We start from the raw sequence: 21,140 nt of genomic DNA on the forward strand, positions 1-21,140 counted from the left end.
GTGGTGGCTTTTTTGTTTTCTTCTACCTACAGCTCAAACAGTTTCTTAGTTTAAAGGGCACAGAGAACACAGAAATAGGTGTTACATTAGATATTCCAAAGGTTCATAATATGTTACTTCATGACTTAAAAAATAGAGGTCTTAGAATCACAGAATCATTCAGGTTGGAAAAGACCTTTAAGATCATAGACTGTAACTGTTAAATTCTATTTCTGTATGTCTTAAAATGCCCAATTTTGCCTGTATTTACAGGTGGTATGAGATTGCACTTCACTGTTGTCATTTTTGGGTACCATGCAAAATATATGGAGAAAAGCCTGAAAAGTAGCCTAACTACTATAAATTATTCCGCTTCAAGTTTGATGTTTGTTTTTTTTGATTACTCTAGAAAATTTACATGCTGTTTTGAGAAATGACCTAAATGTGCAGCTCCTCTTCTTTGTCACCAGTCCCAGCCTGACCTAACCCATTACCTTTGGCTGGAACACATATTTATTTGTTTGGTTTATGCAGTTTTTGTATGTTCTTTCCTCTGCTGAACTTGCACCTGAGAGCAGTGGTCTGAGGGAACAGATTAGTTAATCTAATTAATTTTAATAGACAAACTTTTTTCTTTTTTTCTTTTTATAGTTTTAAGTGACTCAGAAAAGATGACTATAAATCCTATTGTACATTGATTGCTTGGCTTTATCAAGACACTTTATCTGTATCTATATCTATATAGATATATAACCCCTTTCTTTGGGTTATACAGCATGAAAACTCAAGCTTGGTGAAAATGGAAAGTCTCTCTCAAGGAATGTTGTCATCAAGCCAGGAAGGTTTTTTTCTTCTTGACCAAACTAACAACTTGTCATCAGGCTAGCAGAGATGTCAATGAATGTCAAGATTCTACAGATTTCAAGATAGGTCTTTTCAACAAGAAGTATTGGGTAGTTATGTAGCTTTCCTGTTAAGAGGCAATTATAGAACTAAGCCTAACCTATAAATAAAATAAAAACCTGTGTATGCAAAAACTCTTTAAAATGTTTTCTAGAATTCTGCTTGTTACTTCAGAACTATTCTCCTTTGCCACTACAAAACTCTGAGCATTTACTCAATGAAATTTGCACCTTACCTTGAGTAGATGAATGAATCTTTTTTTTTTTTTTTTTTAAGATGAAAAGTCTACCTCTTGAGCCAGTGTTTCTCATGGTACTGACTCTTTAAATCAGTGGATGTGAAGCAAGATGCTTGAGAGCATGATACAGCCCAGCGCTCTTTTGGGAGAAGCAATAAGAGCTATGTGGGTAATTAAAGAGGGACTTTCTCCCCTGCTGCGGTGTGGGAACAGCCAACAACTCCAAATCTTACTCTCTGAAGTAGAAGTGAGCAATAAAAACCAGATTGAAACAGGATTTGGTACTGCTTAGAGAGCTTAGATAGAATTTGAACAACTCCAAGCTGAGGTAAGGTGGGGAAGAAACTTCTGCAGTTAACCAGATGAAGTGGAGCTGAGTAGGTGTCCCCCTCCTTTTATAATGCTAGTGGTAATGTTTCATATTCATTACTTTATTCTGAGATGGTCCTTACTAAGGTGTTTACAGATCCTCTGTAGCAGGATGCTGGGTTTTAAAAGCATAAAACAGTTATCTCAACTGTCATATTACCTAGTACTCTGAAAGTTACTGCCATCGGTAAAATCTACCTGACACTGTAAGTCTTTGGTACCTGTTTAATATGACAGTAAAACATGGTAAAGAAAAAATATTTGAATGACTTCTTATACAAACATTTTTATAACTTATGTTCTAAATATTTTAAATTGTTTTATGCTCTTAAAGTCAACCTTCATATTATTTATTTAGATGTTTTAAAAAATGGATAATTAGAGCTTTTACAGTAGTTAAATACTGCTAGGTCCAACTACTGGGAGGTGGGGGGAAGCGGGCTACATAGTCGTGGAATTAAACATAAGTCAGTCGTGTTCTTCTGCTGACCCCCAAATCTCTGAACTTGTACTGTTTGAAAAGCAAGACATAACTTCATCTGAACTCTGTGGTTTTAAAATGTAGCCAGGAATCCTGCATATAGTGTTGCAACACCTAGCAACAATTACGACTGTATCGTAATTTTAGTCTTATTTTATTACATTGAAGTTGTGGCCAGAAACTGGTTCTGCTGTGTAGGCAGAACACATTATTATCTGAAGCTGTAGTGATTTAGGGGCAACAAAATACTTTACTCGGTATCTTTACCTAGGAATGATGGGTATTTCTTAGTGGCTGTGGCTGAGAAAGCATTGTAACTTTAATGCTGATCCATTTTAGTCATTCTGATTCTTCTTTGTGTTTCTTCTTGGTGAGAAAACCATTTCCAGCAGAGGCTGCTGTTCTATTGGGTGCATGGATAAGTCGTTGTTTTTCTGAATGTTGTGAAGGCCTCTTCCTTTCATTGTCTGTACTCTACACCGTCTCAGAAGAGTCACCAGAATTGCTTTCATCATTACCATGGCAATAAATTTTCCTACGCAGCCCCGAGGGCCGAATCCAAATGGTTGGAAGTAGCGTGACGGAACCTGCACAGAATAACATGAGGAATAAACCTTAAATTTTTCTTCATGAAAGTAGCCAAAATTATGATGAATATTGGTAGTAGATAGATTCTTTCCACAAGTTTTTCAGAATATCTTAGGAGCAATTCCTTCTCTCTTTTACGCTGAAGAGCCCTCCCACCCAAGTCAGGCCAAAATACGGACACCTGTAGAAGGTATGCTATTTTAAAAGCTAAAATAGCAGGGAATGTAAAGTTAAGCAGTTGGATTCTGCCAAGATATTTCAGTCTGTCCATCCCGTTAACTACAGGGCTTTTACCACAAGCTGTGAAATGGAGTGAAGCTTTCTCTTTTTAATCTACATTAAAGTTTATTAAAAACTTTTCCAGAAAATGTTCATTATAAAGCTCATCAATGTCTGAGATACAGGCTGATATTTTGTCTAAAGATAACCACAAAGCCATACACCTAGTATGTTTGTTATTAAAAAAACCAGTGCTTCTAATAATTAGTTATAAAACATAATGCTGAAAATTGTATTTGATATTTAGTAGAGAGATAGCATAAAATGATTGTCTGCTGTCCTGTCAACCAAAACGTGAAATGCAGGATTCCCACAACTGTTGAAGAATGCACAGCCAATGTCTGCTATTTTTACTGATGTTGAATTTTTCAGTTATCCAAAACAGTCCCAATGCCATGAATAGTACTATTAGTGAGGTATGAAGGTGCTTGTTATGAGTAAGAAAAAAGTCTGGCTGTAAATTATTTTTCTTTTTCTGAGTAGCTTTCTTTTAAAAAAAGCAAGATATTAGCTGTGTTCTGACTTCCTACTTAACCCAAGAATAGAACAAAAAACATTACTTTAAACTATCTAGAAAACAGTGTCCTTTTTCTCATTTTCAGACTGAGAAAAATGTTCTCTTTACATTTTTTCAAATACACTGAGCTGTACTTTTTTGAAAACCATAGGTAAATAGAAGTATTTATAATACAGAGCAAGTACAGCAGCTGGCAGTACAGCACAATGGCAAATGCACAGCTTGGGAAAATAGAAAAATGTTTAGATTCTAACAATGCCATCTTATCATAAATAATGGTGTAGATTGCTATTCACTTGGAGAACTGTGGGAAAATTGTGCCTGCTAGAATAATTATGTGGCAAACAGAATGCATGAAGTCAGATAGAAAATGTGTGGTTAAATATTTGGTCAAGGGGAAACATTTTTAGTAGCAAAGTGTACTTACAAAATAAGCAAGAAATCCATTTTGATAGAAACGCTCAGAATGAAAGTAATGACTGGCAAAATAGAAACTATTCACAGTGAATAGTTATTTCAATAAATATAACTACTTTTTCTCTTCTTGAATTTTCTACAGTGCTTTTTTTCTTGAGCTGTTTTTAATCCTGTGCATGGAGTTAGCTATGGGTAATCAACCAGCAGTTTAGAAATGTTAACTGGGCTGTTTAGTGCTCATTTTTTGTGTGGCATACATGGTACTCCTAGATTTTTTAATAGTAAAAAGGTAAAACTTAAAGGCACGTTTCTGGCTTGATCATTCATATATTTTGGTTTTGTATTTTCTTAATTATTTCTTCAGGAGTTTTTACTAGAAAGCACATTTTTGGTGTATCAGAGTGAGTAATCTATTTTTTTTCTTTAAAATTACTTTCTATGGACACTTATTTGTGCAGCTGCTAACATCTTACAAGAAAAAAACATTTGCCAGGTAATAAAATTATTTCCTAGCTTTTTAGTTGGACAAAACGAGAACTATGACAGCTGTAGAAAACATCAACCCTTTAGCTTCAACCCAATTCAACCTTAATATTTGACAAACCGCTAGAAAGTGTAAGAGAGAGCTTACACACCAGGAAAGTGTGTGCATCTATGACAGTAAGGCTAACATTCTACAGTTGAGATTCCTTTCATAGAGGTAAGTTGATTATGCCCTCCACTCTTGCATGCCTATTTATGGCAGAGATCTCTTTCTAATTCCCTTGCAGGAGTGATAATCAAACCTTAACAGAATCAGTCTATTTTCATTCTATACAGTTTTAATCTCTCCAGGTGATTACTGCTGAACGAATACAGTTTTGCAAAACAATTTGTTTAATCAGTAAACAGAAAAGTGGAGGTCTGAATGAAAGTAAATAACCTGAAGGGTGTTTTACAATAGTAGGGCATTACAAGTAGGAAAAGTGTTCATGTATTCCTTTTGATACAGCACTCAGCAATGTAGACTAAAGAAAACTCTAGGTCTTTTGGGAGTCAGAACATAACTTAAATTTAAGTGCTGTGCTGAACTGAGACTGAATTATTCTACATTTGCAGTATTGAGTTGAAAAAAAATTAAGGTTATCCATTTTGGTTTATAAAAGTGTTGATTTTTATTTAGGAATTAAAAAAAAAAAAAAAGGTGCTAGATTCTCAGTCTCTCAGGAGTTACTATACTTCCTCACCTACCCAGAGAATCCTCGCATGGCCCCAACCGTTGTACTGCTTACGTGATTCTAGTTCCTTAAAGCCTCTTGGTTTTGTCCAGTGTTGGGGATATATAATGACAGCTATGCGTGTCTTTGACAAATATAGTGAGAAATTTTTATTCAAAATTAAGATATCTGGGAAAGCTTCATTTTCATCATCATAATTATTTTTTAATTAAAAGGCTTTTTGATGGGAAAATATCTGCCCAGCTTAAATAATAGTAATGAACAGGATGTATGGCTAACTAGGCACTTTGACAAAGGGAAAAGTCTTATGGTCACAAGGTTCTTGGTCAAAACAAGAGGAAGATACATCGTCAATAAATAATACCCAATTTCCTGTAAGAAATAAGATAGCAAACTTACATTTTTCTCAAAATTTTCTAGAGAAAACTCATTTGGCTTTGGGAAGAATTCAAGCTTATGCATACGTCCAATATTAAGAATAATGTTTGTCCCCTTTTTCACAGGATAGCCATCAATTACATCATCTTGTAAAGCTTTTCGCATGATTAAGTCCACCACTGGCTGGTATCTCATGCTCTCATAAATGAAATTCTCCACGATTCTTAAATTTGGCATGTCATCACTCTGTATATCTCTGTCACCTTGAGGAATAAAACAGATGGTGAAAAGTCAGTTACGAGTTTAATAGCTTAATTGTACAAATATTGAAACATTTTTGGAAGATTCTCAGTTCCTGAAATGGTAGGAAGGATCTAGCAGCTTCTAAGTTGTTTTATGTAGCCTTACCTATTTGGGAAATCTGGCATATTGCTCATCAGCATAAATGCTAGTTTATGAATTTATGCTGCTGCTTCTTGAAACACTGAGCCTTTGTTCTGCTTTCTTGTCAGTGACAAAACTCCGAAAGTCCTTCTCTGACTTTTGTATGACTGAGACCAGCAAGTCAACAACAAAGAAATCTTCTGAGAGCTGACAGCAAACAGAATCTGGGAATAGTCTGCAGATAGGAAATAACTTTGTAGGGACCTTAAATTTTCACCACGTGGTTGAGTTTGGCTGGATGTAGAGCTAGGTCCTGCTGTGCCCTGACTATTTCAGTTACCAGGAGTATCTTTCTGCCAGCTTGGTTCCGCCAGCAGCAGTATCAGTGCCATGATGTACCGCCAGCAGGAGCCTTATTTTAACTTTCAAGCTCCGAGCCGTTCAAGAACTACAGGCTGACCACTGTGGTGGCAGTATTTTTGAGATAAAAGGCAGCTTTACTAACCTAGTTGATCCTTCACTTAAGGAAAAGGCAACAAAGTTCTACTTTGGCTATCACGAAGAAATCAAGGCTATCACGAAGAAATAGGGAAGACGAATGAGTACTCAACTCTCGTGAGGACAACAAAATAACCTTTAATAAAAGTATATTAGAAAAAGAGTAAAGGACTTGTTATACGCTTTCCAGTGTTTAACTGACCAGAAGCAAATCTTCAGTAAGAAAGGATGAAATTAGTTTCTATATTAGTTCAGTGTCAGGCTTTGAATGAAGTCTAGGCAAAGGGAAGAATACAGATTTGGAATATCTTGATTATGTTTTGAATAGTTAGTAATTGGTACTTAAAGCAGTTGATATCAAAATGGATGACAGCAGAATACAGTTTTAATTTTGCCTCGTCTTTTGTTTCTGCAGTCATAGTGAAACTTGGACAGGCTCTGTACATACACAGAGAAATATTAGAAATGAGTGTACCCTTTTGCTATTTTGAGGTAAATGGAAAATAATTTCAATGGAACTTACAAAGTGAGTGTTGATTTGCACTGCTGTTGCTGAGAAGTGAATATAGCACATCCTTTCTAATAGATTGTCAGTTCTTATGATTCCTATTTGAATTTGCCTTACAAATTGCTCATCTTCTTTCATTTCACCTTTAATAAAATCTTTAACATGTAATGGTAGTTCATAAACTTTACAGCAAATGCTTCTGTTAGTAGAAAACACCCAACCTTTGAATACCTGAAATTAGATCACTGCCGAAGCAAAATTGTATTCCTGCATCACTGACTTTGCAGATCCTGCTTACCCATAACAGTTTCAATTTCTCTCATCATCTCCTCTTCCACTGTGGGGTGCTCTGCAATCAGGATTAGCATAAAGAAGAGAGTCACAGACAGAGTATCAGGAGCAGCAATCATCATCTCCAGCACACACTGGTTCACATTCTCCGCAGTCAGATCTCCTCTATTCTGAAAAAAATGGAACATTTTGGGGACAATGTTGATTGCTGACCTCTGATGGCAACAAAGGTCACTATAGCAGTAGAATGGGAAGGACCTAGAATATCTGTTTTAAACAAAAGAAAAAAATCTTGACAGCTTTTCTCATATGCTAAATAGCATTTATTATTTGTCTTTTGGAGAAAACCAGAAAATTCATGTTTCGATGACTGTATAATCCTACAGAAAAGTATGAGTTTGTTCTTAGCTCATATGCTTATTGATTTATTGCCTTTCCTTACAGAGTTTGAGCTGTCAGAGATTATACAAGATAGGAATTACGTGGTATTTGAAGCCTTGGTGGACGAAAGGCAACATCATGGTAAAACATAGAGGTTAAGGAAGGACTGGAGGATATTCAGGGGTAGATGCAAGAGTTTTAAGGGTGTTGTTTAAGCCATGAAAAAAATCAGACAAGCACGTGTTCCCAAAAATGCAACCGTTCAAAGTTTGAATCACTTCAGGATTCTACAGAGCCAACTAATTTGTATCCCTTTATGATGAGGCAACTTTCAGATAAATACATGAAGTTTAAGTTTCCAAGCCTGTGTTGTTTGTGACAGGAGAATGTCAGAAAAATTAGTTAGCTGTATTTTGAGTACATTGCCAATACCTGAGCAAATATCAACTGGGATGCAAAATCCATGTGTTCATCCAACTTTTCAACAGTGGAAAGCTTTTCTCGTTTCTGTTCTATTAAGATTTCCATTGCTCCTTTCAGATCCTTGCTGAAAACAGATGAAATCCAACATACTGATAAATGTCTGCACCTTTTTAGTATATACTAGGGTATGATTAGAAACATAGAGATGATACCAAGAAAAACATCTAAGAATGGCAGAAATTAAATATTCTTAAGAGTGGTTTTATGGTTCTCTGCAAAAGCAGTAATACTAAGGGAAGGAGACTTTTCTTATTAAATAATTGCTTGTTAGTTTGAACTGAAATATTATTCTCTTTTTATAGGATAGACTGAAAAGGATAAAAATATGTCTGTATGTCCTATTAGTTAATAGAGCTTTAAAATATTTAACATTTCCAAATAATTTAGTTTTTTATTTCTATTTTATACTGTATTCTACCAGTGAACAAATTGAACTTGGAGAACATGAGGCATAATTGTTAGAAAAATGTAGGTAAATGTTAGAAAGGTGAAGTTGATCTAAATTTTTCATATTGTATTTCAGTGGTGGAAAAAAGCAACCTCTAACAGTTTTTATAATTTTATTGGGGATTTTCAACTAGCTATAGATTTGAAGGCAATTATTTCTAAGAAGTATTTTGAAAAGTTTTTGAATAAAATCCTTAGGTTTTCCATTTGTGCTTGTTATTGTTGGGATAGAAAAATTGACTGGGTTTGTAGGGGTAAATGCATTTAAAACTTCAAAGCTGGTCAAGTTCTCACTTTAAATACCATCTTTTATGCATTAGAAATAGCAAATGGTCCTTTTTGCCAACTTTGTCAAAAGAATATCAGAAGTCGTCATATCCTGTGGTGATTCTTTGCATTGCTTTATGTCCAGAAATCTTTTTTTTTATTAGAAATTTATGAATAAGTCCATTTTAATGGGACTACTTTTGAAACATCAATAGTTGTCTGCAGGGGTTTTCTAGCAATAACTAGGCCACCCTGGTTGTCTCTCATTAGAGTCACAGGATAAAGCACTAATCAGTGCCATAATAGAACTGGCAAGCAAATGTTAGAGAAGATAAATCTTGTGTCTAGTTCGTAAGGCTTGTCAATCACTTTAGATGAACCTCCATCTTTCCCTTAAAGCCTTTAAGTTACATAGTTTTATCAAAACGGTTTATTACACATGCTTCGTGAGTAGTTTCCTGTCACTAGATGGAATCCAAATCCAAAATGAACAAACTGATTGCCAATTCTTTTTATAGCCAGTCCTCTTTTGGCAGAAAACAGCAAATGAGGTTGTAAAAACAGAAGTGGCACTTCTTATTTTTGCAAAGAGGAAGGTGGTAAAACGTGTTTGTTCCTTGTTTAGGAAAAATCCCCTTCAAATGGATTATAATGCTAAGCACCAAGTTTTAACTCAGAAATGAGTTATTGACTCAAAAATGCACGTCGAGGAAACCAATAAATAGAATTATTCTCACGGATTAACTCTTCTGGGACAGTTTTCTTTTGATGAACTGTAGCCTGTCCTTGACTAGATAGCAAATGTAACTTCACGCCATGTGGTGGCTTTTTCTTGTCTGTTTGAACTGGACCAGTAATTTCAATTCAGTTTCACATTTGAGCTGGCATTTGGTGAGTAAACTAAGACTGAATAGACAGGGCTTTAAATCATCCCCTGAGATCAGTGACTTGTAGCATCAGTGACAAATCTTGTTCTGTTGCTATCTTGGGTCTGCAGATAGGGGACTTCAGCCAGCCACCTTTACAGATGTCACGATTTATTTTCTAAAAGGCAGAGGAAAACATGAACCTCCTTTGTAGAAAGAAAGAATCTTTTGCAAATGAGCTGTAAAACTGTTGCTACTTACGCTGCCTCTTCGTATTTCTTGCACAGCCAAGAAATCTTAAAAAAGATGTCGGGCTTTAATAAAAGTGCTTGCCAAGCATCAAAGTAGTTTTGAATCTTAAGTACAATGGCATGTTCTGAAAATAAACATTAATAAAAAGCAGCATAAAATATAAACCTCAATAGTCAAAATAACAAATGCTTCAGAAAAATTAATAATAAGGCTCTGTTCTCTACTCCAACTAAATTAACTGGAATTTGATAAACAATTTGTTTTAATGGTGGTAGATAACATCAGGAAACATTTGTAGCATACTGTAGAAAAGGTATAGACCTTTGTAAAAAAAAAAACCCTCTTGGTAGCTAGCTAAAAGGAGATAGTGGTGTGTCAGCCAGAGCCAAATAGTATCCCACAGAAGAGCAGAAGCAGAACTCTTGCAGCATACCAAAATGGGATAATTCAGACATCATGATAATACTGTTTCTGTCATATGGTTTTGAGGATGAAGAGATCACGGAAGACATAAGTTGTTAGGCGAACTTTTCAGGGAATCATTTGGTTTGGTTGAAAGAATTTGATTCTCACATGTGTGTAATATTGGGATTGTACCAACTTAGTGCATAAAAATCTCTTTAAATGGTACTATTTATTAAGATGAGTGTGGCAAGCTAATGTATAGTTTGGGTCATATAAAATTCTTTTTCATAACTAAAATCTTTCAAAAATTTCAGTTAATTACATGGTGGTATAAGAGTCTGTTCTTGCTCTGTTTTCTAAAAAAAAAAAAAACCTGAGTGATGTCAATGAGTTTTCCTTGGAAATGTACTTTAGATTCATCATAAAGTATAAAAATAAAGCTGTTAGTACCGTCCAAAGGGATTCCAAGAAAAAGCTTGTTAGATGTGTCAAGCATGATCCGTCTCATAAGATTCAACACGTTGATGTTTCCTGATTCAGTGGTTACTTCCTCTAGTTTGTCCAGGTGATCAATTGTTGATTCAACACAAATTGCTATCATACGCACAAGACCAGGACCAGACAGAGCTGAAATATATATGTGAAATTATCAAAAGTTTGGTTAACTTTCATACCTTGTTCATAACTTATCAATTGGCAATAATGGTGTCAATAAAATCTGAAGCATTGTCATGTGGATGGTGTCAAAATCATTCTAAAATGTACCGATTTATCACCTTTTGAAAGGAAAATGCAAGCATTTTGAGTTAAAATGGCAATGAACTCCAAGCCCGAACTTTCCTTGCATCCAGCCACTTTGTATGTCAGCCACACATTTTATGCTAGGTTCATACCATGGTAAGGAAAGAGATTTGGCATCCTCTGTGCTACCTTTCTGTGTGGGAGGACATCCATACCCTCATCTGTGTTACAGGCACTGTCGATCTCCTGTCTTGCTTGCTTGCAATGACACTGAGCAGGGAAGATAGCTTGGGGGTTTGTGGGGAGGAGGATGGGAATTTCTGAAAACGTGACTCCTGGGTGCTCTTAAACAGCATGGCAGCTTTGCAGTAAGCTACTGGCAACCTGAAATGTCACTGTGTCCACAGTGAAGCCTCTAGCCTGGTAATAGTCTGTCCACCTATTAATAGTGGAGACAGTGTCATGATGGATTTATTGCATTTTAAGAACTCAAAAGCAACAAAAAGCAGTGGTCAGCTCTATTGCTATGTAATTCAATGGAATCTCGATAGGCTTCAGCTGGAATGAATTTAGATAATTTTCGCATGACTTTAGAAATCTTGCCTGAAGTACTATATTTAAATCCATTTTCCATACAAGAATTGCTGTAATTACCTCAAGGACATTATTTTATCAAGGGTATGTTGAGGGGGATTGTATGTTTGTAACTGAGAAGAGAGGAGGTCTTTTTTGTTAGGCTGTAAGATCATTAGAAGTAGCTAATTCTAACAATATGCAAATACTGAAACTTTTCAATTTGTGGAAAGAAGGTGAATAAAAAAATTGTAGACTTATAATAACACTGGTGTTTATGTAATTTCCTATTTAATTTCAACCTAGTGATATTAATTGTTTCAATATTTTTCTCTGTTCCTACATTGATTACTAGTATATTAAGGGCATGAATAAATAGGTCTGGTTTTTAGTGCAATAAAATAATTTTGTAGGATATATAAACAGAATTGATTTCTGTAATTTAAATATGCAAAGGGCAAAGAGCACTTCAGAAGAGAGAGACTGTGTGCTACAGTGATGTAGTGCATTAATGCACGCTGATTTACCTTTGGTGAAAAAGGGTCGAATTTCTTTCCAGTGTGCTGGGTTGTTATTAAATATTATGCCATTTTCATACATGCCAATACACTGTAATCCAAGCTTGCTCCCAAATCGAGAAACGTAATGCCAATGTTTCATTACATGGAACACACTTGAGGATCTGGGAAAGAAACGGGGAGAAAAAAGCCCAAAACAAAATACTGTTTCATAGATTGTACACAGAAATTCTATTCCTACGTTTTATAGTTGTTCTGAAGTGCTGACTTGCACTTTCAACTTAGCAGGAAGTACGATGCTTGACATTCATGACATGTATTAAATCACAGCTATACTTTCATAGCTATTTGGTTATACCCAGACACATGCAGAAAGCATGCATCTTTTAAATGTGCAGCATCATAATATGATGAAATGTGTGGGGTAAATATTCCTAAATAGACATGTTAGGGAAATCTGTGATATGTATAAGTCTTTTTACAGTTGACAATATTTATTTACACATGCTGGCAAACAGGTTGTGACCAGTATTATTGCTTTAAGATACAAGTTTCTTTAGAGGGAGCCAGCATTTTAGAAACGTTGAAAATGAAAAACCTGATCACATTAAAGCCAACAAAAAGAAAATCAGAATAGAGATTGGAATGAAACAATACACTACTTTCTTTCTCATGAAGCATACTCTATAGACCAAATCCTAGATTTCCTACATGGGTTTAGTTTATCTTTTCAGTCAAGTGAAGTAAATGAGACTTTTGCTATTGACTTCAGCAGTGCTGGGTTTTCACTACAGATTTGCATAACCAAAGGTAAAGTTAAGAGTGATGTGTTGTGTGGTACAAACAGGCAAACATGGAGTAAGGATTGGAGTAAAACCAGGGACGAGTGTGTCTGCAGGTCCAGCCTTCCAAGAAACTCAGCATATTCTTTCTTTCCTATGCCTCCCCACATCTGCTGTCTTTTCTAATTTCGTTAAAGGGTTTTTTGCATGTCAATGAACATAATCTGTATTTTCAAGAACATGAAAATATGATACTGAATTACGACAGCTGTCCCCAGGAATGGGAAGGTGCAGAAGGTTCATTTTGCTTCCTTTCATTCCTCACATCTACACAGCAGGTGCATAATAACATTTCAAGGAAGAGTTTTGACATATGACCTTGTATAAGCAGATTTTCCTTATGGAACTGCTTAATTAAGTCATCAAAAAGACAACATCTCTTGTAACCAAGACTGCAAGTTCTTCTCTCTGTGCGTTAGCATCTTGGTATGATTTGATTTGATGGTAAAAATTCAGATGACATTGGTGGAAATAGCATACGTTTACAGAATTCAGGTTAAGTTTTGCAGAGAATTTATGAGCCACTGAAAATTTAACTCTATTGTTTTAAAAAAGTTAAATACTAGTTCTCTATGCACAGTCAATGCTTTCAGGCAAAAAATGTCTAAAGAAAAGTGATGTATTGACTGTAAAGTCTGATGCACCTGTGGCATTGCTTATCAGCACTATGCATTTGCTTGGATGAACTGATAGCACAGGAAGTGGAAGACAGAAGTAAGAGTTCATAGCATTTTACGTTATCAAAAGATTATAGTACATTAGTTGATATTTGCAACACCTATGTAGGATGGGAATGTAAATAGTCATGATCACCTCTTTTTAAAGAGATAAAAACTGAGATGAAGCTGACTTGTCAAATCCTGTGATAGCCCTCTATAATCTCTTGTCTTTCAAAAGGTCTTACATGAAAGCTGAGTATAGATTGATTGATATTGCTAATAAAAAGGTGGTGATTCTTTATCAATTACACCTGGTGAACATTCTACTACTTTTTTCTTTTTTTTTTTTTTATGGCATAACTTAAAAGCATCCAGATCCAACATAAGAATGCAACCGTCCACTGGAGCTAATAAAATTATAGAGTACAGTTTAGCATTATGTTTAATACTGTGTGTAACTGAAGTCTATGAGCAATCCCATTAATTGGAGCAGAATTACTCATAATCCTAGAACACTGCATTTGCTTAATTAACTTGCTGGATTGGAGCCATAATCTTCAAGCATTACCCCCATTTTAAGGAGAAGCTTAAGAACACAGGAAACTAAAATTTGGCTTAAATCCTGTATTGCGGTCAGTCTAGGTTCCTGTATAGTGTGTTACCCTAATATTAAATGGAATAGTATAAGAGATAGTAAACATATTTTAGGATTAAGCTACAGTGCTTAATCTTCTTTTCCATGAAGAAAATGAGAAAATTCACATAGACATCAATAGCAGTCTTTAAAGAAAACAAAAGATTAGAAAAAGCTCTGTGAACAGCAGGAAATAAAAGGTTTATGTTAGGATAATTTTTGAAAATAATAACTTCAATTCTACTTTAGAAAAAAAACAGCAAAGATGTAAAAATATGAAAAAAGCTCTTCATATTATTAAGAGTAGAAAATAAGGATTTACTTGCTAATTATAAATGTTTCTTCACCGCTGATCCAAACTCTCACAAATTCTCCATATGTCTTATTGTAGTAGTTGCAGGCATTACCTACTCCCATCCAGAGAAATCTCACATGTGAAATGAGAGGACCAATTCCCATACAGTATCCTGGCCCTGAGAAATGGGATAAGAAAAGTTTGCTCTCAGCAGTACTCACTGACAAGAACATACCTTTGAGCATCACCCTTTTGAAAGGAACATTTTAACATGACAGTCAAGATCTGCATTGGGCAGTTCACATATATAATCCTGTTCTCAAGTTCTGTCTTAAACTTGCACCTCTGAAGCCCCACTTACTCTCTATGGAATCCTATAGCCCTTTTAATGTACATACAACTAATGACACGCATTACTACTTTGTGCAACTTCAAACTGCTGCTTTGAGATGGCTTACATTTGGAGGGGCAATGGCTAGATATTAGAAGAAATTATCTAGAAAAAAATGCCGAATGGCTGAATTTGTGTTGAAGTGTCATAGTAAAACCTACAAAAGTCAATATCCTTTTCGTGTAATCAATGACATTTCTTTTCAAGTCATTAATACTAGAATGAGAAAACAGACATTTAAAGGAAAGAATACTTTATTGCCGTGAACTTATGAAAACATACTGAAGTGGGAGCTAAGAATGGATTAATAAGCATTCAGTCAACAAAGTTCTCAGCTAAATCTTTCCACTGTAACTCAGCACTAAGTTTTTGTGTTAAAACAAAATGGAGAAAGTGGAAACAGTAGGAGAGAATTTGCCTTTAATTTTTTTTTAAAGAAGTTTGCTTCTTCAGTGAAAGTTAAATTGGCCCCTTTGGTCTGTAAAACATAAATCTAACACCATAAACTAAAATAAATTCAGTATTTACTAAGCTTTTTGTATACTGCTTAAAATTTCAAAAGTTGCTTATGACCCCACTGTTTACTAATAGGAGTCGCAAGACCTCAGATTATTTAATACTTGTAAACTTAAAGCATATTAATTTAGTTCTACCTTCTTGTTGATCCAATCTTATAAACTACTGTGTACATGAGAAATATTCACAGAAGGCTATGCATTCTGTTTGAGTGCAATACAAATAATTTCCTAGATAATAATTCGTTTCTAGTAAAGGCAATTTAGAAAGCTTTAAACTTAAAACATGTACAAAGTCATTTATAATACACATGAAACTGAACATCTAGAGTTTGTAAAATGGTATTATATCTTTCTAGAATATACATAATAAAGCAGAAAACTAAATGTTATATAGTTATATAGGCAAGCCAGATTTATTATGGAAATTCTGAGGTTAGAGTGAGCCTGATTTCTTTTATCAGTTATTTTTACAAAACTGTTATTTAAAATGACTTAGTAAATTTTGTTGGCATACAATCATAGTTCAGCATTACTTTCTCGCTTAAATTTGAGAAACAAACAAAAAATACTCTGACAGATTTTAGGTGATACTGTAGCTAAAGTTAATTTACCTGGTATTGATGAAGTTTCTTCATGATTCCATATTAGAAACAGAAAGAACATGAGAATAAGTATGGGCACTGTGGCCACTGGCAAGGTATCCGGTACTAGGCTGGTGAGGTTGTAGTGCATTGGATTCAGAGTTTCCAGTACCATCTTTTCCCAGAGATTCTTCTTTGCTTTAGAGAGAGAGAAAGGGGAAAGCGGTAGTTTTTCAAAGCTCAAAGATATATTCAGCTTTAGTTGGTACCTCTCAACCCCTTTGTAGGTCTTGCAAATGAGCGACTGAGCTCTTGAGGTAGCTTTATTTTGTGATGAGAGTGCCTGCCTGGACAGCTTGCCAGGAGAAGCTACATCACAAGTTGAAACAGACATGCAGCAGACACTCTTTTTGCTTGGAAATAACAAAGCTTTTCTGACCTTGATATTGAAGCGTAGTTTTGGATACTTTGGCCGACAGACAGGTTATCTCTGATACTGACTTGGCTGGCCAATACTGAGGTTTACTCCTTGCAAATTTCTAACCAAAACACAAGAAATTAAACTTTCAGCACATGTGGAAGCATTGAATGAGTTCACTTAACAAGCTTTTATCTCTATTATTTTTCCTTCATGCATTCCTGTAGTGCCAGAGTCCTTGAATTTCTAGAATAACTACAGTAGTTTTTCATGATGCAGATAGTGTACCCATGTACACCAGTTTTGTGTGCTTTCTTTTTTAATTGTCAACATTTCTTTATGCTGCTTCTGCTGAGTACTTTGAAAACTATAGCATATGCCATAACAACCAGGATCGTGGATTGTCTGGTACCATATATTTCCTCAGGCACTAAGCAGCACTTGACACAGGGGCTGGGAGTGGAAACACCAAAAAAACCCCTCAACCCACGCACAAGTGAACGGGCAGGTCTGTTATGCATAGGAGTAGTAGAAGTATTCCTTAGAAGTTGTTTTGTGTGGTTTGGACTTAAATCATAAAATACGAGAGGTGATTATACTGGAGAAGGAAGATGTTATTCTATGAATGAGAACTCACATAACCACAGAAAGATATTACTTGTAACTACACAGTAATTTATTAATAAAACACCTTCTTAATTCTGCTCTGACATGAATTAAGAACAGATTTGCTTCGTTCCTTCCTGTGACAACATTTCAAAATTGAAGGATGTATTTACTTAAAATGAAGCTTTTTGTTACAATTTACTTTCAGCAAGTGCTTTCTTATTTATCTTGTGCATTGGCCTCACATTGCAGAAGGAAGTACAGTTTACTTTGTAGTAACTGTCAGCGTTATAATTATATTAAACTAAGGCAAGAAGGTGATAGATGCTTTCTGGATAGTAAGAAGATTGGTATTTATTGTTGAAACAGAAAATGTATAGAGTACAGGCAAAACCCTGGGGAAGGGAGCAGGGGCTTAAAACCTTGCAGGTGCGTGCAATGCTCCAGTATTTTGGATGATTGCTACGCAAGGCTTCTGGTATTGTTGTGATCCAAAATGACAATGACACAATATGCCAGGTGACCTTTTAGAAACACACATGGCATTCCAATAGCCAGCAGTACGCCTCTTATGAGAGTGTCCGTGTACATACTGCATCTTGTGGACGTTTAATTGTTGTACTGTCTTGCATGCTGTGAAAAAAGTTTTTGTAATAACAAGTATTTGTTTTTATCACGTAGTATTATTTATTAGCTTCGCTAATGTACTGTTGCACACCAATGATGTTTGTTCAGTACAAGTAAAACTATTAGCTTTAAATTTCCTTGAATACTATTCATTACCACAACAAAAGCACGCCTGCATGTATATGGGAATACTTTCATTAGTTTCAGTTCCTTGCACTATATGAGCTTACAGCATTATAGAAGGAAATAACTACACTTAGGGCATATAGTTTCACTTTTTTGTTACTTTCTCTCTGTATCTGGATGAACTCCATCTTTGTATTCCATTGCCACAGATAGGCTCTGATGTTCATTTTGGTTTGTTTTCTATTTCCAAGACATTCTAGTGCGTCTGTACAGTAGTTGCTCTGCCTCATACTCCCTATGAAGAGAAGTATGTAGGTGGTTATGCATTTTGGTGCTACAAAATAAACATGGCTATACATACAAATGCTTATCTATGAATATTATATCTGTGGGTTAAGTTCTGTTAGAGTTTGCCATGCAAGCATCAGCACCTTGCACTTTGTAAGCATGAGTCTCCTCCTTTTATTTTCTAAAAACTGACCCTGAATTTTGATCTTGCTCTGTTCTTATTCACAGCTAAATCTTATCTTTGTTTTGACAGAAAAATGGATACAGGTTTCTGTCTTTTTAAAATATATAGATTGTGATGGATTGGGGTTTAGGTTCTAGATTACCCCCAATTTTTATTTTTTTTAAGTAAAAGAATAAAATCTTTTTTGCTCTGATATGATATTCAATACATCACTGTGCCCCTTGTTGTTAGACGTATAACTTTTGTATCCTGGATCATATTTTCATGTAGATAAAAGGTAATTTGAATAATTTTTATATTCTTGAACTGATCTGAAGCAGTCTTATTTTTAGTCAAAGTGGCTCCTCAAGCTCTAAAAACAAACAATTGACATTTCTTGTATTGAGAAGTTCTTTGCCTCGTTTCAATGAGTATGATCCAAGCAGAGTTTCAGGGTTTGTGTTTCTAATGCTTTTTTATTAGTAGTATTGAAAAAGCCAACTGGATGATGAAAAATTCACCTTAAATATATTTCAACTGAACTGCTCATCCTGCTTATACGTATGATATTTTTTTAAGACTTGTCCAAGGGGTAAATTGCTCCTAATAAAAACTCGGCCAAGTAAAGTCACTGAATAGACTGAAAAAGTTTAGAAATGGAACAAAGCTAGAGTGCCCATTGTGCACAAAAGAAGCTTTCACTATTCTTGCTCATTTTGTCTTGAAATCTTCTATAGGTAACTTTCTTTGCAGCTGGTTGAGATGTGTCTGATCAGAGGGATTTGTTGGTTCTGATTGTTACTTATTATGGCGGAGGAGGGGTGGGAATGGGGCAAAACAAGCTTTTAAAGTCGAATAGTTGGAGGAAAGAGACTTATAACAAGGAAGTGCTGTTGTGACATAATAAATGGATGTGCACAGGCTGCCTGACCTGGCAGTAACTATGGATCTTAACAGCCAGGAAAGCGTCTGCCAGCAGAGGGCCCTTCAGATTACTGATAATTAAGTTTTGACTACAAAGACTGTGAGAAAATTCTAGGCTCTGTTAAAGGTTTTCTTTGCAAACGGTGATATGATGAATGATTACAGGGTCCACAGTAAAGAAAAAAGTCCATATATATAAACAAAAACTGCGACCCCTTTTATTCCAGTTAGAGCTTTGTGCTTAATGACTGTCAGTAAAAGAGCAAATTACATGTTGTATTATAGAATTAGAGCTGAAATTTTCTAATGGTTTTGAGAAGGAGCTCGTAAAACTGCCTGAAAACTCTTGAAGAACCATTCTTGAGTGACAGAATTCTTTCCTCTGTAGTGGTTCGTCTGCCAGGAGAGATGTGAGGGGGGAAAAATATCTGCTACTTGTTATAAATCCCCAAATATCAGTGACCAATATTAGCAGCATCTGAAGCAACTGACCTAGGTTTAACTAAAGAGTTTGGAAAAGTAAAATCTTAAATAGACTGATTTTGCACAAAAATCTATTGGCTTCTATAAGCCCAGTAAGTCTCTGTTTTTCCAGATAAAATGTTGTAGCCTTCCTTTCTTTATAGAAGTTGATTCTATATATTGCCTGTTCTCAGCTAAGAATGACAGTTTTTTGCAGACTGTAAAGGTTCAGCCTTCTACATGGAAGTATGTAGATAGCTTTTGGTGTGCATTTCACAACTAGAAGGTTAATGTCTAGCTTTTATTTGTTCTGTGGGTGCTGCCTGAACATGCAATAGTCCAGCAGGGCTGTGGCTCATGGTGTTTGAATTTGTTTGCTTCGTTAACAAACTTTCAGATTATTTCCATTCCCATGCTTCAGTACCTATCGCAGAGCAACCTCTGAGCGTGCAAACTGGAGTCTTTTTGGATGAAAATAGATCAGGTAACGTACTCCAAAGCTGTGTCTCATGCACACCAGCATTTAATGGGATTCAAAGGAGAAAACCATTTTAGATCTATAAGGAAGTGAACATCCACGGAATGTGTATAGTGTAGGGAGTGGATCATCACCAACTGTTTCATTTTACAGATCCCATTGTACTACAGTGTTTGCCAGTGTTGATATAGCCTAAAAGGAACACACTTTTCACAAATAAAATAGTTGCTTTCAATTAGTTTTAGGCACATAGCTATCTTGCTGTACTGGGTTTATAGCACTTAATATAGGATGAGAACTGTCTCTGACAACTGCACATCAGATCTCTTTAATAGAGCTTGTGCTGAAGAAGTTCCATGCAACTATTTTAACATAGTACTAGCATGTGTCTGGGACTTAACTAGTCAATGCAGGTTGAATCCATTGGCAGAGAAACAAATACATTAAAAATATCTTCTATGAATGCAGGACTCTATTTAAATATTACTATTTGTTTGGATAACTGCAGCAAAGGCAGTGCCTCTTTTATGTGCCATTACATGGTGGTTGCAATTTTGAACTTATCATCTTTGTGCCTGTCATTCCAAGTCATCTACTGAGATATCTTTGGGGTTAAGTGAGAAGTTGTCATGTATTAAATAAGGAGTAATTTACACATGTATTTAGGTATCATGGAGGAGTCAATTGAAGCCACTGTAATGAGCTTGGAGCTGTAATCTCTGCAAGGTGATAGTCAAATAAGGTATCCTACAGGTGCTCTTCTCATTGTGATTTATGTAAACGATTTTTCTGGTACAGTGGAGCTGTAAGACCTGCCTTTAAACATTCCACAGAAGTTACTGGATCCTGTTAGTGATCCTTAATGCCAAAGATCTGATGTTGCTGACGTATAACCAAGTACTGACCAGGATGTGAAATTCTTGCTGAAATGGCTAAATGAACTTTTTGTGTTGTTATTGATCATAGAGCTTAGTGAGCTTCCAAAATAAAGTATTTATAATATGCTGTCAGGTTGGTTTGACTGTTGTCTTCAGGACTAGCCAGTGAAAGTTCTGATATTCTGAAAGTCTTGATTCAAATGCGTGCTTCTAGAAATCGCTAGTTACTTTGAATGTCTAAAGTGATCTTCAGAGGATGAATATCCACAT

At 35.5% G+C, this 21,140-nt stretch overlaps 1 protein-coding gene across 1 annotated transcript; it reads right to left on the bottom strand.

Moving 5' to 3' along the window:
• Positions 1-2,305: 2,305 nt before the first annotated feature.
• Positions 2,306-16,294, bottom strand: LOC135992623 (aromatase). Its single transcript, XM_065641920.1, has 9 exons — positions 15,931-16,294; positions 14,438-14,588; positions 11,990-12,144; positions 10,599-10,775; positions 9,753-9,867; positions 7,861-7,975; positions 7,055-7,217; positions 5,388-5,629; positions 2,306-2,557 (listed from the first exon to the last, which is right to left on the bottom strand). Exons 1-9 carry the CDS (start codon positions 16,292-16,294, stop codon positions 2,306-2,308), a joined length of 1,734 nt encoding a protein of 577 aa, XP_065497992.1.
• Between the last annotated feature and the right edge of the window lie 4,846 nt (positions 16,295-21,140).

Source organism: Caloenas nicobarica, chromosome 10 (genome assembly GCF_036013445.1).
Source record: "Caloenas nicobarica isolate bCalNic1 chromosome 10, bCalNic1.hap1, whole genome shotgun sequence".
In the NCBI taxonomy this organism is placed as follows: Eukaryota; Metazoa; Chordata; class Aves; order Columbiformes; family Columbidae; genus Caloenas; species Caloenas nicobarica.

Bases quoted from the DNA above. Each gene is read 5' to 3' on its own strand.
- LOC135992623 (XM_065641920.1), bottom strand. From the start codon at position 16,294: ATGTCTGTTTCAACTTGTGATGTAGCTTCTCCTGGCAAGCTGTCCAGG. The intron at 14,589-15,930 runs GTAAATTAACTT...CCCATTTCTCAG, and splicing joins AGAAACTTCATCAATACCAG to GGCCAGGATACTGTATGGGA. The intron at 9,868-10,598 runs GTACTAACAGCT...GTTTATTTTCAG, and splicing joins TCTTGGAATCCCTTTGGACG to AACATGCCATTGTACTTAAG.